The sequence below is a fragment of the Ceratotherium simum genome, chromosome 10 (genome assembly GCF_057802395.1).
Source record: "Ceratotherium simum simum isolate JZ-2026a chromosome 10, ASM5780239v1, whole genome shotgun sequence".
Taxonomy (NCBI): domain Eukaryota; kingdom Metazoa; phylum Chordata; class Mammalia; order Perissodactyla; family Rhinocerotidae; genus Ceratotherium; species Ceratotherium simum.
The window spans coordinates 17,568,196-17,581,623 of NC_141909.1; the positions used below are offsets into that span (position 1 = coordinate 17,568,196).

Here is a 13,428-nt window from a genome sequence, read left to right on the forward strand (position 1 = left end):
AGAGCAGAGCATTAGCAAGAAGACAAACAGCGGACGTTTCTACTTTGCTATCAAGGTAGCTTTTTTTAAGCTCCCACAAAAATCAAAGTGCTATGCTATTGAACAAAATCCTCACAAGAAAAGAAAATATACTGTTGATTTTTTAAAAAGTGTATTCCTCAACTTTGCCGAAAACTGATGGCCCTTAAAATGTATTTTATTCAGATGAGGAATGGAACAGAGAGCTGGATTCATCCAAGAAAGGGCCCTTAATGAAGAACCTAAGTCAGAAGATTGCTGCACTCTCTAAATCGAGTTCTGGCATTTTCTGTGTAGACTGTGTAGTGAAGGAACAGCATTACTCATTGGCAAAAAAATCCATTTAAGTGTGCAGGTAATGCCCGGTTGATGTTTATTCTAAGGAATCTTAATGTATTGGCCTCTTGAAGAACTCTGCACAAATAAACTTGGTTCAATATTAACCACAGTTAGTGAATCTGAGGATAAGAAATACCATTAGTCATCCAGCGATGCAGCTTTCATTTACCTTTGGCAGCAAGCCAAGAGTACACCAGGCTATTGCATATCACTTCATTTCTAATAACTTGAACCAATGGAGATTTTAGCTGCCTTTAAGAATCACACATTTTAAACGAGGATTTAAAGTTGTTAAAAGGCAACTATGAAAAATCAATATCTACTTAATAAATACTGTATAAATGTACAATAAGTAAATATGCATATCTTTACATAAAGTAGACTTTTTAACAGAGCTCCAGAGGCTCTGGGATTTTCAATGACGTGAAGAATTTGAGTGCATGAAGATGTTTGTATTCATCCATCCCCAGTGATCTATATACTAAGTCAGTTGTATACAAAATTGTTGCTGAGAAAATTTAATTCATTATGTGAATTACCATCAGTTATGTGTCCACCACCGTTGTTGATTGCAATATTTATAGCAGGGTGCTTGTCCTATATACTTGCATGTAATGTTGGGGGGAGGCTTATTCAAGATATTTGAAACAGAAATTTAGCATTTTGTGAAATTTAACAATTTCAAATACAAATTTGCTTTTGAAATTGGGACCAGACAGTGTCATGAGAAAAGTTCAGCAAGACAACTAAATTTCATAAGCTGAGGTATGGTGTACGTGGCAAAGCCTTAAGAGAGGTATCAATTTAATGTTCATTTTCATGATCAGATGAACCATTTAACATTTTTTGTGATTATAACAGTAATACACATTCATTGTAGTGAGGAACCTGAAAAGTACAGTAACATAAGAAAAGTCTACTCCTAAATCTGCTATTCTCCACACGTCATTGTTGAAACTTTGCCGCATGTGCTCTGAGGCAGTCCTTAATGTAAAGAATACTCACACATACACCATACATGAATCAAACTCAGTCACAGACACCTGGAGGCTTATTGTTTATCTAAAAATATTATTATATAGACACACACACTAAAGGATATAAGGAGTCAACTGAATGCATTTTGTTCTCTAATCCACATGCCTGCTGTCAGCCATCAATTAAACAGAATAAACCCCACAGTGTAAACTTTGTTAGGTGTTCAACAGGGATTTTAATTTTTGTCTACATAACTTCAAAATCAACAATTTAATTATTTAAATGAAAATAAACAAGAACACCCATTGATTTTCAGAGAATAGATTGATTTTTCCACTTTTTAAACATATTCAAGGATCTAAGGATGGGTCCACTCCTCTTTTATTCAACTACACATTGTTCCACAAACAGAATTATTCCTGTATCCCTCTTGATTCCCCACCTCCATGCCTTCTTTCCCATTTCTACATCCTTCCTAACTAATGCCCAAATCCTTCCTAACTTTCAAAACAGTTTTCATTCTCTCTTTTCACAAAGTTATTTATGGTCTTCTTATCATGAAATAATTTCATTTCCTTCTAATATTTTATCTGTATTTTCACTCACAGCATCAATCAGTATTACAGTTACTTAGGCTCTTGTTGAAGTGGCTCTGTGGGACTCTTGGCTCCTTACAGAGAAGAACGTAAACACAATGATGTTGACAAAGCTGAAGAACAGGGGAGAGCCATCATATATTAAATACTCACTTTTTGTCAGATTTTTGCTAGGCTCCTTGTGTATATTTTCAAAACTATGATTATTATACTCATTTTGAAAAAAGAAAACATGGAACGCAAAGAGTTCAACAAATTTCCTAGGTTACTTTAATAAATTTTATTTAAAATAAATTTAAATAAAAATTTAATAAAATATTTTAAGATTTTAAAATAAAAATCCTATATTTGAATTCTACCCTGCTGACTCTAGGGCCTGTGCTGTTTACAAGTCTTTTTTTTTTTTAATAGAACATTACATAATGTCATGAACAAAGTAGACTCTTCTTCAACTACGGGGAATGAACGAGTGAATGAAGAAAAGAATGTAGAGACTGCACTAGGCATCTAGAATCTACAGGGGAAAAAATAAAGAGATTCCTGATTTAGAAGCAGCAAAGAGAAAAATAATCTCAAACACTGAAAAAAGCACTCATATTTTGGGGGAATGTTTTAAGCAATTTAAAAATGTGTAACACTAATGTTAATTAAAATTGGCTCTCCAACTTCTTCAGTTTCAGAATACAATCCAGAGTTCTGTGCATTAGAGACAAACTAAATCTTGAAACGGACAGGAGGCTGTGCGTGACTGCTAATCCCCTATTTGTAGGCGGACTTGGAACACTCCAGGCCTCACAATACCCTTGGAAGCCACTTCCCTTAGTAAAACGTTTTCAGGTACTGCGGAGAGTGAGAAAAATCCTGGCTGACCTAATGATAACTGGACAAAGTCAGTAGACCTTAGAATATTTAAAGAGGACATTAAAATTTTTTCCTATTATTTTTCCCTAAGTCTCTATTTTCTTTAAATCATTATTTCATGGGAGGATTCATTTTAAGTACTTCCTTGACCTATTCTTTAACAAAAATCATAATTTATTACATCATACAAATCTTCAAAACTATGTTGTCATAATTCTGAAGGGCTTCTAGTTGCATTCTAAATAAAGACCATCAACTCATTATGGTAAAAGTCATCCAAAGTTGTAGTGACAAAATGTTATGAAGTATGGGAGAATGAATATTATCCCCAGAAAATAGGAAATCTCCTCCCTCCCACAGGGACTGGGTTCTGGTTTTCATTTTATATTTATAAACCATTAAACATAGGAATTAAGAGTTGAATTTATTATATTTTTCAGAAGTCATTTGAATAATGACTTTCATGAGAAACCATATATTGATTATTATTACATTTTTATTTCACTGTTCTCAGAGATCAGTTTTTTTGGTTTTCCCCGATTAGGCATAAATTTAAGGTGACTTTAAATCCTTTAACACTTTAAAGTTAAATTATTCAAGTTTTCTACAATAAGCATATACCTTAGAATCAGACAATGCTATTAAAAAATAAGTTACTGGGCTTCAAAAAGCATCATCAAAGCTTAAAAAAAAATCCAAAATATACAAAGAAATTGAAATGTATTTTCTAGATTGTAAAAACTGAATATCTGTTAGATCCTATAAACTAGCAAAATAAAAGAGGAAAAAAGAAAATTTTATAGTTCACAAATATAAAAAATTTCAAATAAAGTGCAGTTTTGATCTGCAAAAGATCAAATGAGTTATGGATCTTGAGTGTACTTCATTGTCAAAATCAGAAGAGAAAAAGAGAGACTTGTTTCATGTAGAAAAAGCATCGTCTGATGGTCAATAGGTGCTTGAACCCCACCTTACACAATGCGGACCTTTTATTGGCAGACCTTAAACTGACCTTAACATGATAGAGAAAAGATTAAAAAATCTCTGTCATCTTTCTGTGCCTCAGGTCTATGCCCTGATAACCGAGCTCCCAACTCCACTCAACCAGTGATACTAAAAGTGTGGTGGCCCAGAGACCACTTGCTTCAGAAAAGTGGGATGCTTAAGCATAATGAAGATTTCTGAGTCCCACCCAGACCAAAAAGTCAAACTCTCCAGTGTTTGAACCCAGGAATCTGTATGTGAATTGGTCCTCCAGGTGACTCAAGTGCATGTTAACCCCTCTTTATTCGTGTGTGTGTGTGTGTGTGTGTGTGTGTGTGTAATAGAGAACACACTCATCCTGCCTTTTGAAGTAAGGCCTTCTACTTGTATTCTAAATAAAGACCATCTTTGTTCTGGGAATTTAAAATTAGTTCCACTAAATCCACTGGAGTAAATGCTGCTGAAATCAAACACGACTTTCAGGTTTATGGACCCTAAGAGTTAATAGATAAACTGGAATTCAAGGCTTCGTATTTTCTTCTGTTGTATTTATTATAGGAACTTAAGTAATTCATCTGACCAGTCTGTGCCCTTGGGTCTGTGCAGGTCGGTGCCATAGTCAGAAAACACTGCAGCATTATTAAATATGCTCCGTATTAAGTCAAGTATAGGAAGATAAAATAGAAATAGGAGACTTAATCCCCATACTTAATGAGCTTAGACTTCAACAGGGAGTATGCAATAGATCATACTTTTTTTAAAAGAATACTATGAAAAGAACACTAAATAAGTGAAAATGATAAGGTGTCAACTACATAAGTATTAAGGAGAAGGAGACAGGAGGGCTAAGAGAACTAAAACCTGTCAGGACCACAGCACTATTCTCTTAAAAGGAGAAAATATGCAAAGAATTTTTCAGAAATAAAAAATATGTGGAGAAGCACAGTTTCTTCAAATGTGGAAAGGCCTTGAATGCCTGATTCCCTCTATCTGGCTTCAAAGTTTGCTTTTCATTTTCAAGTTGTTTGGATTCAATTAAACCATTAGGTAGGGAGGAAACAGTATGAGGATCATGTACTATATATAGTCATCCCAAGAATAATATTTGTCCATTTAATGAATATAACAATCCTTTTGAAACAATAATAAATGGAAAATTTTGAAACCATAATGAGTGATTTTTTAAAATTTCTGAGGTTTGTGAACCGTGCAGTCTTATTAGCTGGTCACTGATTCTACTTCCACATTTGGGTTCAGGATTCTCTTCCTGTCTAATGGGATACTTGGAATCATATGGAATTAATTGCTTAGGCAAGCTGTCTCTTCCTTTGGATTGGCTACAATGCCAAATTCTAAGAGCTCATGTCAGTGTTGTCATTCAATCAAAAATCACTGAGTGAGGACTGAGTGATTTAGAAATGTTATTTATAATGTGTTTACAATATACATTTTACATTTGCCTCTGAATCTTGCCAAAGTTTGTGTTTGAATAGCCTGCTTTTCTTGGTGTCCATATATCTTCTAAACAAGAGTTCAACATTTTGAATCATACTTAACAGGGAGATCCAAAGACGAAGCCTCATTTTAAAAGTCCTGCTCATGTGGATAAACTAGATGTGCCATTTCCAGCAAAACAATAATAAAACGTTGGATGGAAGCAGAAGCTAAGAAGCCTTGATCTGAGTTAAAATCCCTACAAGTTGTGCTCATCTTTGCAATTTGAAAATGGCGTGCTTTGTGTAATTTACTGTCGTTGAATACACAAGACATAAGAGTGGTGATACCTGTTGACATTGTTCTGTATCAAGAATGAATTCACAATCTGGAAATCTTCAATCCTGCATATGCTCAAGTCACTTCTCTCTCATCTAAAAAATTTTTTATTACAGAAATTTAGAAACCACAAAAAAATGAAATATTATAGTAAATACCAATGGACTCATCAACCAGCTTCAACCATTATCACCTTTCTGCCCGTCTTTTTCCTTCTATCTGCCCAACTCGGGGACTCCATCAGGGCAGAGTATGCCATTTCAGATAAAGAGTCACTTGAATTATTTTCTTCTGAATCTTAGAACTCTAAAAGCACATAAATGCTTTTCTTATGCCTTTACCATGTTATTTGTTTGATAAAGGGAAATCTTATATAAATGTCTTAGTGGAAGAAGAAAGCACAGTTTTTATTCCAATTCCTTATCATGAAGGAAGGTCAAGAACCTCTAGACGCAAATTCCCAGGTATAGAGTGGATGGCTTATATTGTTTCCCACTGCACATCACACCTAACTGGAGATAATGAGTTCTCCATTACCTTTATGCACACTATACAGCCGAATCAGTCTACACTGAGCTACTGTGTTCTCAGGTCTGAAGACAAAAGTGTTTCCGCTGAGCTCTAATTTACACCATCATTAAATATTTTTCTTGATTTTCATTAAAATAAGAAAATCAGTTTTCTCTATTCAGTGGCAGATCAATTTAACTGAAATAAAATTTCTCCTGTAATTTACCCACACTTACTCAAAGGATTAGTGAGCCACTGTCAGGGAACATATACTTGTCTGCTCATTAACATTCATGACCAAGAACCCTTCTGGTAGGGCTGGTTTCAGCGTCTGATAGAGCAATACTTAAAAGAAATTGGCTTGTCTGTGAAACAGCTGCTCAGTGAAGCCACTATGCAAGGGAATTGGTGATAATAAGATGAGAATATTACAACTACACTGGGAGCATAATGTGTTTTAAGTTACGTTGAGGTGTGCGGTAGGGGTCTAAGAATTAGAAAAAGATTGACAGTCCATCACAGAGGACATGAAGCTGCCAATTAGCAGTGTGCTTCCTTAGTTTTGAAAGATCTGTCCAAAGAGAATGAAGGGAGGGAAGAAGAGAGGAAGCGAGGAAGTGAGGAAAAGAGGAAGGAAAGGAGGAAGGGAGGATGGGAGGGAGGGAGGGAGGGTGGGAGAAAGGAAGGAAGCAATAAAGGAAGCAAGGTAGGAAGGAAGGAAGGGAAGGGAAGGGAATGAAGTACACTTAGGCAGACACACTTGTTATACCATAACCTCCCATATGTTAGCATACTAACAAATACATACATAAACACATACACACACACACACACACACACACACACACACACAAACACAAAAGCCAATGTGGAATGTAAAACATTGTTTGGGGAATAGCAAGAGGCAGTCAGTTTAGGACTATGGTAGATTAGGATGTAGAAATATCCACTCCTTCCCCCACCTCCACCTCCATGGGAGTTGTATACTCCCATGCCCCATTGATGCTGGGAATGACCATGAGGTTTGCTTTAGCTAATGCGACCTGGGAAGACAGTGTGGCAAGGCTAGTTTAGGCATTAAGGGGTATCATGCCTCCACTTATGTGCCTTAGTCTCCAAAGTGCACCATGAGAAGAACATACCCAAGATAGAATGCTGCTTCCAAAAGAATACGAGACACGTAGAGCAGACCAGATCAAATCCATACTTTAGAGCTAAGCCTAGCTGAACATACCCCAAAACAGCCAAAGTCTAGCCAACCAAAAGATGCATTCAGGAAAAATAAATCCTTCTTGTTTATGCCCTGAAATTTTGTGATTGTTTGTTACAAAACAATAGCAGACTGACACAAAACCAAAAAAGTTTCTAAAAAAACCTACATAATAGATATATGCTAAATGTCAATAAATGAACATTGTTTTGAAAAAATCAATAGTAAATATGTTTACAACATGTGTCAAGGACCTTGTGGACATGGATACAAAATTTCTGGTTCCTTTGTCTCCTCCTGCCACTTCTTTAACTCTCACAATCTTTTCTTTAAGGGTCATCCTTTAAGGGTCCTGTCTGTCCTCTCCTTCAAAAGTCTTCTCTGATGCCTCTAAGTAAAACATTTGACCCCCTCCTTTCTGTTTCCAACGAACTTCTACTTTATGATACAGTCAATTCTGCCTACTTTAGTGTGAGATTTATACTTATGTCTCCCCAACAAGGTAAACTTAGTGACAGACTATGATCATATTTTTGTCATTATTAGTCATCTTTTTATCTACTTCACACTTGGTTAACTGCCTTCTATATAGTAGGTTCTGAACAAATGTTTCCAAATTGAAATCACACACACACACAGACACACACACACACATCACCCGTGTGACAGGAAATATAGAAGATTCTACTACCATATGGAAAACTACTTAGGGTTTTTTCCTTTTCAAATAAGTGTATTCTCTGAGAAAATTAGACTATATTTTAAAGATATCATTACATTATTGTCATCTCTACAGTATATAGATGAGAAATGATATTTTAAAAGAAAATACAAGCAGATTTGCAGCATAAAAATCTTATGCTGCCATGTATAAATTATTTTCGCATTCAGTAAAATGAGAATTCTGAGGGTGTTACTATAGAATAAGTTCTTCAGAAGGATGGAGATTACTGCTCAGCGTTTTTTTTATTTTGCTTTTAAAAATATACTTGTTGCCAAAATCTCTGGACAAATGTATATCATTAAAATACATAAATAAAAACCAGGAAGGAAAGTAAAATAATAAGACCAAGAAGAACACACTAAAAAAAAGAAACCTCATATTGTGCTTCAAATGTGAATAAATTTCAGCTCAAATAAATCTGAAGGAAAAAATAACCAAAATAAAATATCCCTTCAACTAAATTTTCTTGTCTCTAAATAAAACATATTCCATACACGTCCCTGAATAGGGTGCTGGTCCCCACATCAAGATAGAAGCTACTAGGCTTTGTGAGATAAGAAGAATATATAATATGGCTTCATTGATTTAACATTTCACACAAAACACTCATTCCTCTTTAGTTTAGGGACAACTTCCATTTGAATACTGTTCCTTCCTTTTCCAAAAATGTGGCTAGATTCTTTAGCCACTAATATCACTATTGCCTTGTTAAAGGAATATCAATAATTTTTAACCAGTATCCACTCAAAACAAATAAAAGCTTAGGCAGAATTTCAACCCAATATTGACTTCCTATCACATAAGTCTGATGTAAGTCAAGAGTGTTAGGTTACAACATTGGTTTCATCGTCCTTGGTGGAAACTTGGCAAGTCATTTACCCTCTCCAGGCTCTAGGTTCCTTGGGGTCTGACCTATATTTAGGTGGGTAATTTTCCTTTTATAAGGATTAAAAAAAAAATCTCCTTCCACTTTTCTCCGTAAGACATTCCCACCTCCTCCCCACAATAACTGGGACAGGGCAGGCAGTAGAGATAGAAGAACAGATGCTGCTGATCATGAAATCTCAGCACATTTAGGGACTGGGAAGCACTAGAAGGATTATGGGGTAGCGGTGGCCAAGAGCAGGGATTCAGGAGTGCTCAGCCTGTCACGGAATCCTGACTCTGCCACTGAATCCCTGTGTGTCTTTGAGCTGCAGTTCACCCCCGGTAAATAGGTTAACATCTGCAAAGGGCGAGGACCAGGGCCAGGTATTGCCTATTATCACTGTTATTGCTATCCGAGTGTTTGTTGTTCTCCATTTCCTAGAATCCTAACAAGTTAGCCACTGAGAAGCATGACAGTAGTTGGGATTTAGACACAAAAGGAATTTGACAGGACAGATAGTCACTAAATACAAAAATGCTAGAAAAATGAGTGCGTGTGCAAAGAGGACCCTCTCCTTTTTCTGTATTTTTATATGATTTTATTTGTTTGTGTACTTCTGGCTGTCTGGGGTGTTTGTCAGAGGTGAGGATGGTAAAAGGTAAGAGAGTAATGTGGTCATTCTACCAAGTGTAACTTGTTGGGTCTTCATCCATGATTTTAACCCCTGGAGTGCCACAGGAAAGCTGGGCTTGGCTACAGAGCAAATGGAGAGAATCCCTGGATAGTCCTGAGGGGACCTTTGCAGTGGCCAGGCCCCAGCCAAAGGGGTGAGGGGCTTGCAGGGATGTGCAACGCCAGCCAGAGGTGGAGATTTGACCAGAAAAAGGAGAAAAAACAAACAGATAAAAACCTACGAGACACTTGGAGAAATACTAGCACCAAGAATGTAAGACTTCATTCTGTACACATTCATCATAACATTGCAATTCTATATTTAAAAAGGAAAAAAAAAAAAGCTACTCAGGTATAAGAAAATTCTCTGCCAAAGAATGAAAATTTCTGCAATTGATAGATACTTTTTCAATTCATTGCCTCTCGGCTACAGATTTTTCAATATATTGCCTCTTAGCTACACATTTTAAGCTACTGGGGGTATGGAGCAAAGCTTGGCCATTTAGGAAAGTTGGGGAGCATTCATATTAATTCAGGTTTAGCTTCCGACCACCCAGTGAATATTTACGATTTTATACAATGTTATCTTCTAAATATTACCAAAGATGTTAATAAAAACCAGGAAAGAATATGGCAATAAATAGAATATGTTAAAAGTTTTGGAATTTTAAATTTTAAAAGTCACCTCTGCCACAAAATAAAAACCTACATGGAATCAAAACATCTCTAGTATAATAAGGAATGTAACAACTGCAGTCTAATTATTAAGAGTGATTGAATTTAACCTCTTGGAACATAGTTTGAGCAGAATCACGATATATGTCAGGTGGAACTTAAACTGTTGCTGTACTTAATGAAAACAGGAAGGAAAGTGGTCACCTTATCATACAATATAGTCATCATTCATAAATAAAGAATTTACAGCCAACAAAGAAGTGCAAATTCCAGATGATAATCAAAATCTCTGAGAAAGTGAGACCAGAGGACAGTTTGGATCAGGAGACCTCAGCAATAACGCAAAATGACTCACAGACTAGGAAGCTACTAAAAATAAACTGAAAGCCCTTCAGAGCGCTATTGGTTTTATCCGGGAAAATAAAATTCAGAGGCTGACATTCCACAACTGATCCTAGATAGTTCTGTGCTCACACCAACTGATACTCATCAGTAAATGCCATGAGGAAGTGTTTAAAAAAAAAGCTAAGGGAAAAAATGGAAAGCTGCCCACAGGAATGCACCAGTGTTCCTGAAAGGTGACTGAGCAGGGTCACCTTGTGGGGATAAGAAGATAAGCCACACCATTGTATGACTGACCTTTATGAAATTGCCTAAAGAAAGGGCAGAGATTTTAACGGAGACTTTTTAATTTATATATTTTTATAATTTCTTTTTAATATTGAGCTTTTTAGAAGCTGACCTCACCAGGATCACATTTAGATTTTTTAAAAATTCTGGCTGAAAGCTTCCTTGAAAACATTCTTAATTTCTCTCCCATCCCAATCTAATGCAACTGCAATGAAATGCACTGTTACTAAAGAATTCATCAGCCCCATGTCAGAGCTAATCTTAGCAGAAATCAATGTCCTGTCAAACCGATTGACACAATACCTTTAAGTACATTAGAGTGATTTAAAACACACCTGTTAAAAGCGGGGCTTGGGTGGGGAGAGAAAGAGACAAAGAGAGTGGTTTCTTTAGTAAGACAAATGAGATCTGGGATTAAGAACTGTAAATCCAAAGATATTACAAGTCATTGATATGAGAGTATAAGAAGTAGCTGGCTAAGTCTTGTTGAATAGCTTTACTCTAAAAAAAATCAACTCCCCATAAAGTTACCTTATATCTAATATTTTTATTAAAAAGTATATATATTATCTATTGTGAATAGTGCCCTGGAATTATTTCAACCTAATTTTTGGAGTACAGCTTTATAAAGGCACTAGAGTTGTTTCCCAAAGACACAGGTAGAAGTCAGCAGCCACAGATCACTCTCATCTGCTTTCTGTAACAAACAATACTGTGTCTCAATTTGCCTCAAATTGAAATGATACGTTATGTTCCTCAAACACAGTGCCCCTTCAGGAGTTCCTGTATGCCGCTGGATTTGTAGTCCGTCAATCAAGGGCAAGTCCCAAGTACACCCTAGTTGCGTTCAAGGGAACAACGTTCATAGCATCCATTCTAAATAAAGAATCATTTTCATATATGTCCACATATAAAGTTATACACAGAGTGGGAGGCAGAGGAAGAACGTGAAGCTGTTGAAACATGCTTTCGGAAAAGACGAAGTCCCATTGACTTACATGGAAAATGTCACATCATCTTGAGTGTTGAAAACACCACTGGGTGGACCCGCCTTTTAGAACTTGCAGGACTGATTTGAAAGAAATTGGTGTTGCTACAATAGTTTAAAGCAGCAATGAAGCAGAACATTTACCTACTACAGGGAAAAGAAAAACTTTGGCAAGCCTTTTCTAAACTGGCTCTGTTGTGCATTGACTAGCAAGTGCGAAGAAAATGAATGGCAATTCTGTTGCCTTAGGGCACCTTAATATGACCAAAGGAAGGCTCACCACAATTTGCAAGTCTGGTTTACAGTGAGTCATAGTAAGGGATATTCATTTCTTAGAGCACTTTAACTTTATTGTTATCATTATTAATTCAGTTGATAAAAATAAGATTGCTTCTGAATATTTTTCTTAGGCTTTGATGAGAAAATTCAATACTGCAATCCTAGTAATAATTACTTTTACTCCTTGTGCTTTTTAATACAACATGTTTACTTAACAAACAGAATATAAAAATGAAGTCAATTGCTTATATCAGGAAATCAATAGAAGGTTTAAACCTTATACAGAATATACTGCAACTACATTATTGGAGGAGCAAACTCTAAAATAAAGGAGTCACTGTCATTGGCACTTAAAATAAGCCCGTCTTCTTAAAAGTGTTGCTGTATTTCAAATAATTTTAAATGACATTTAATTATTTTAAAGAAAATCCCCAGATGAAAACTGAAGACAAGCTACAGTGTGACAAAACCTGAATTAGAATCACTCTAATAATGAAAAATTGAGCTAAATCTTTCAGCATAAATCTCACAGGCAAACCACAAATGCTAAACAGCTCTTTGTTAACTCAGGTTTTTCCAAGATATTACTACAAAAATTGTCAAGAACACTCATGTTTTTTGTAAAAATAGACAAAGTTATAACCGTTTCAGAGGGAAAAAAAAGCTTCTGCTTAAAAACAAAAATGTTTTTCATATAAGACCAAGATTCTCATAGAAAAGTGCACCTAGAACAAAATGAAGTGGAAAGTGTTTCACCTACCATCAAATTTCTTGTGTCTGGACACGAAAGTGGTGCGTACAAAATGACTCGTCTCCTCCACAAGATTTTCAAACTCGAGTTTGCTTTGCTGGCTCAGCTTGTCTTCCATTTCTGTGGTGCAGCATGTATATTCTTGAGGACAGATTCTTAAGTGTTCCCCTGCAATGAGAAGGTAAATGTCAGCACAGAATGATAAGGACATCAGAGAAGTTGCTTCTCTAACATTTCCCTCAAATGCTGGGGTACCTGTTCCACCAAACCCTCCAGGCAGCCTCATCAAATTTTATCTAGGCCTCAGTCTACTTAAAACTCCAAACATTCCAGACTTATGTTGAACTTGATGCTATGGTCTGAAAGTTTATGTACCCCCGAAATTCATATGTCAAAATCGTAACCCCAAGCTAGCCCTGATGGCCTAGTTTTTAAAGTTTGGGTCCTCCACTCCAGCAGCCTGGGTTCAGTTCCCGGGTGCAGAACCACACCACTTATCTGTCAGTAGCCACGCTGTGGCGGTGGCTCACATAGAAGAACTAGAAAGACCTACAACTAAAAAATACAACTAC

General features: G+C 36.2%; 1 protein-coding gene across 7 annotated transcripts in view; it reads right to left on the minus strand.

The window, feature by feature from the left end:
- The window catches only part of GPC6 (glypican 6), a 1,052,395-nt gene that overhangs the window by 766,237 nt on the left and 272,730 nt on the right, over positions 1-13,428 (minus strand). For all 7 annotated transcript variants that reach the window (XM_004423108.3, XM_087435928.1, XM_087435930.1 and 4 more), the window contains one exon: positions 12,866-13,024. In XM_004423108.3, coding sequence (XP_004423165.1) covers positions 12,866-13,024 — 159 coding nt within the window. The remainder of the gene's footprint in view (positions 1-12,865; positions 13,025-13,428) is intronic.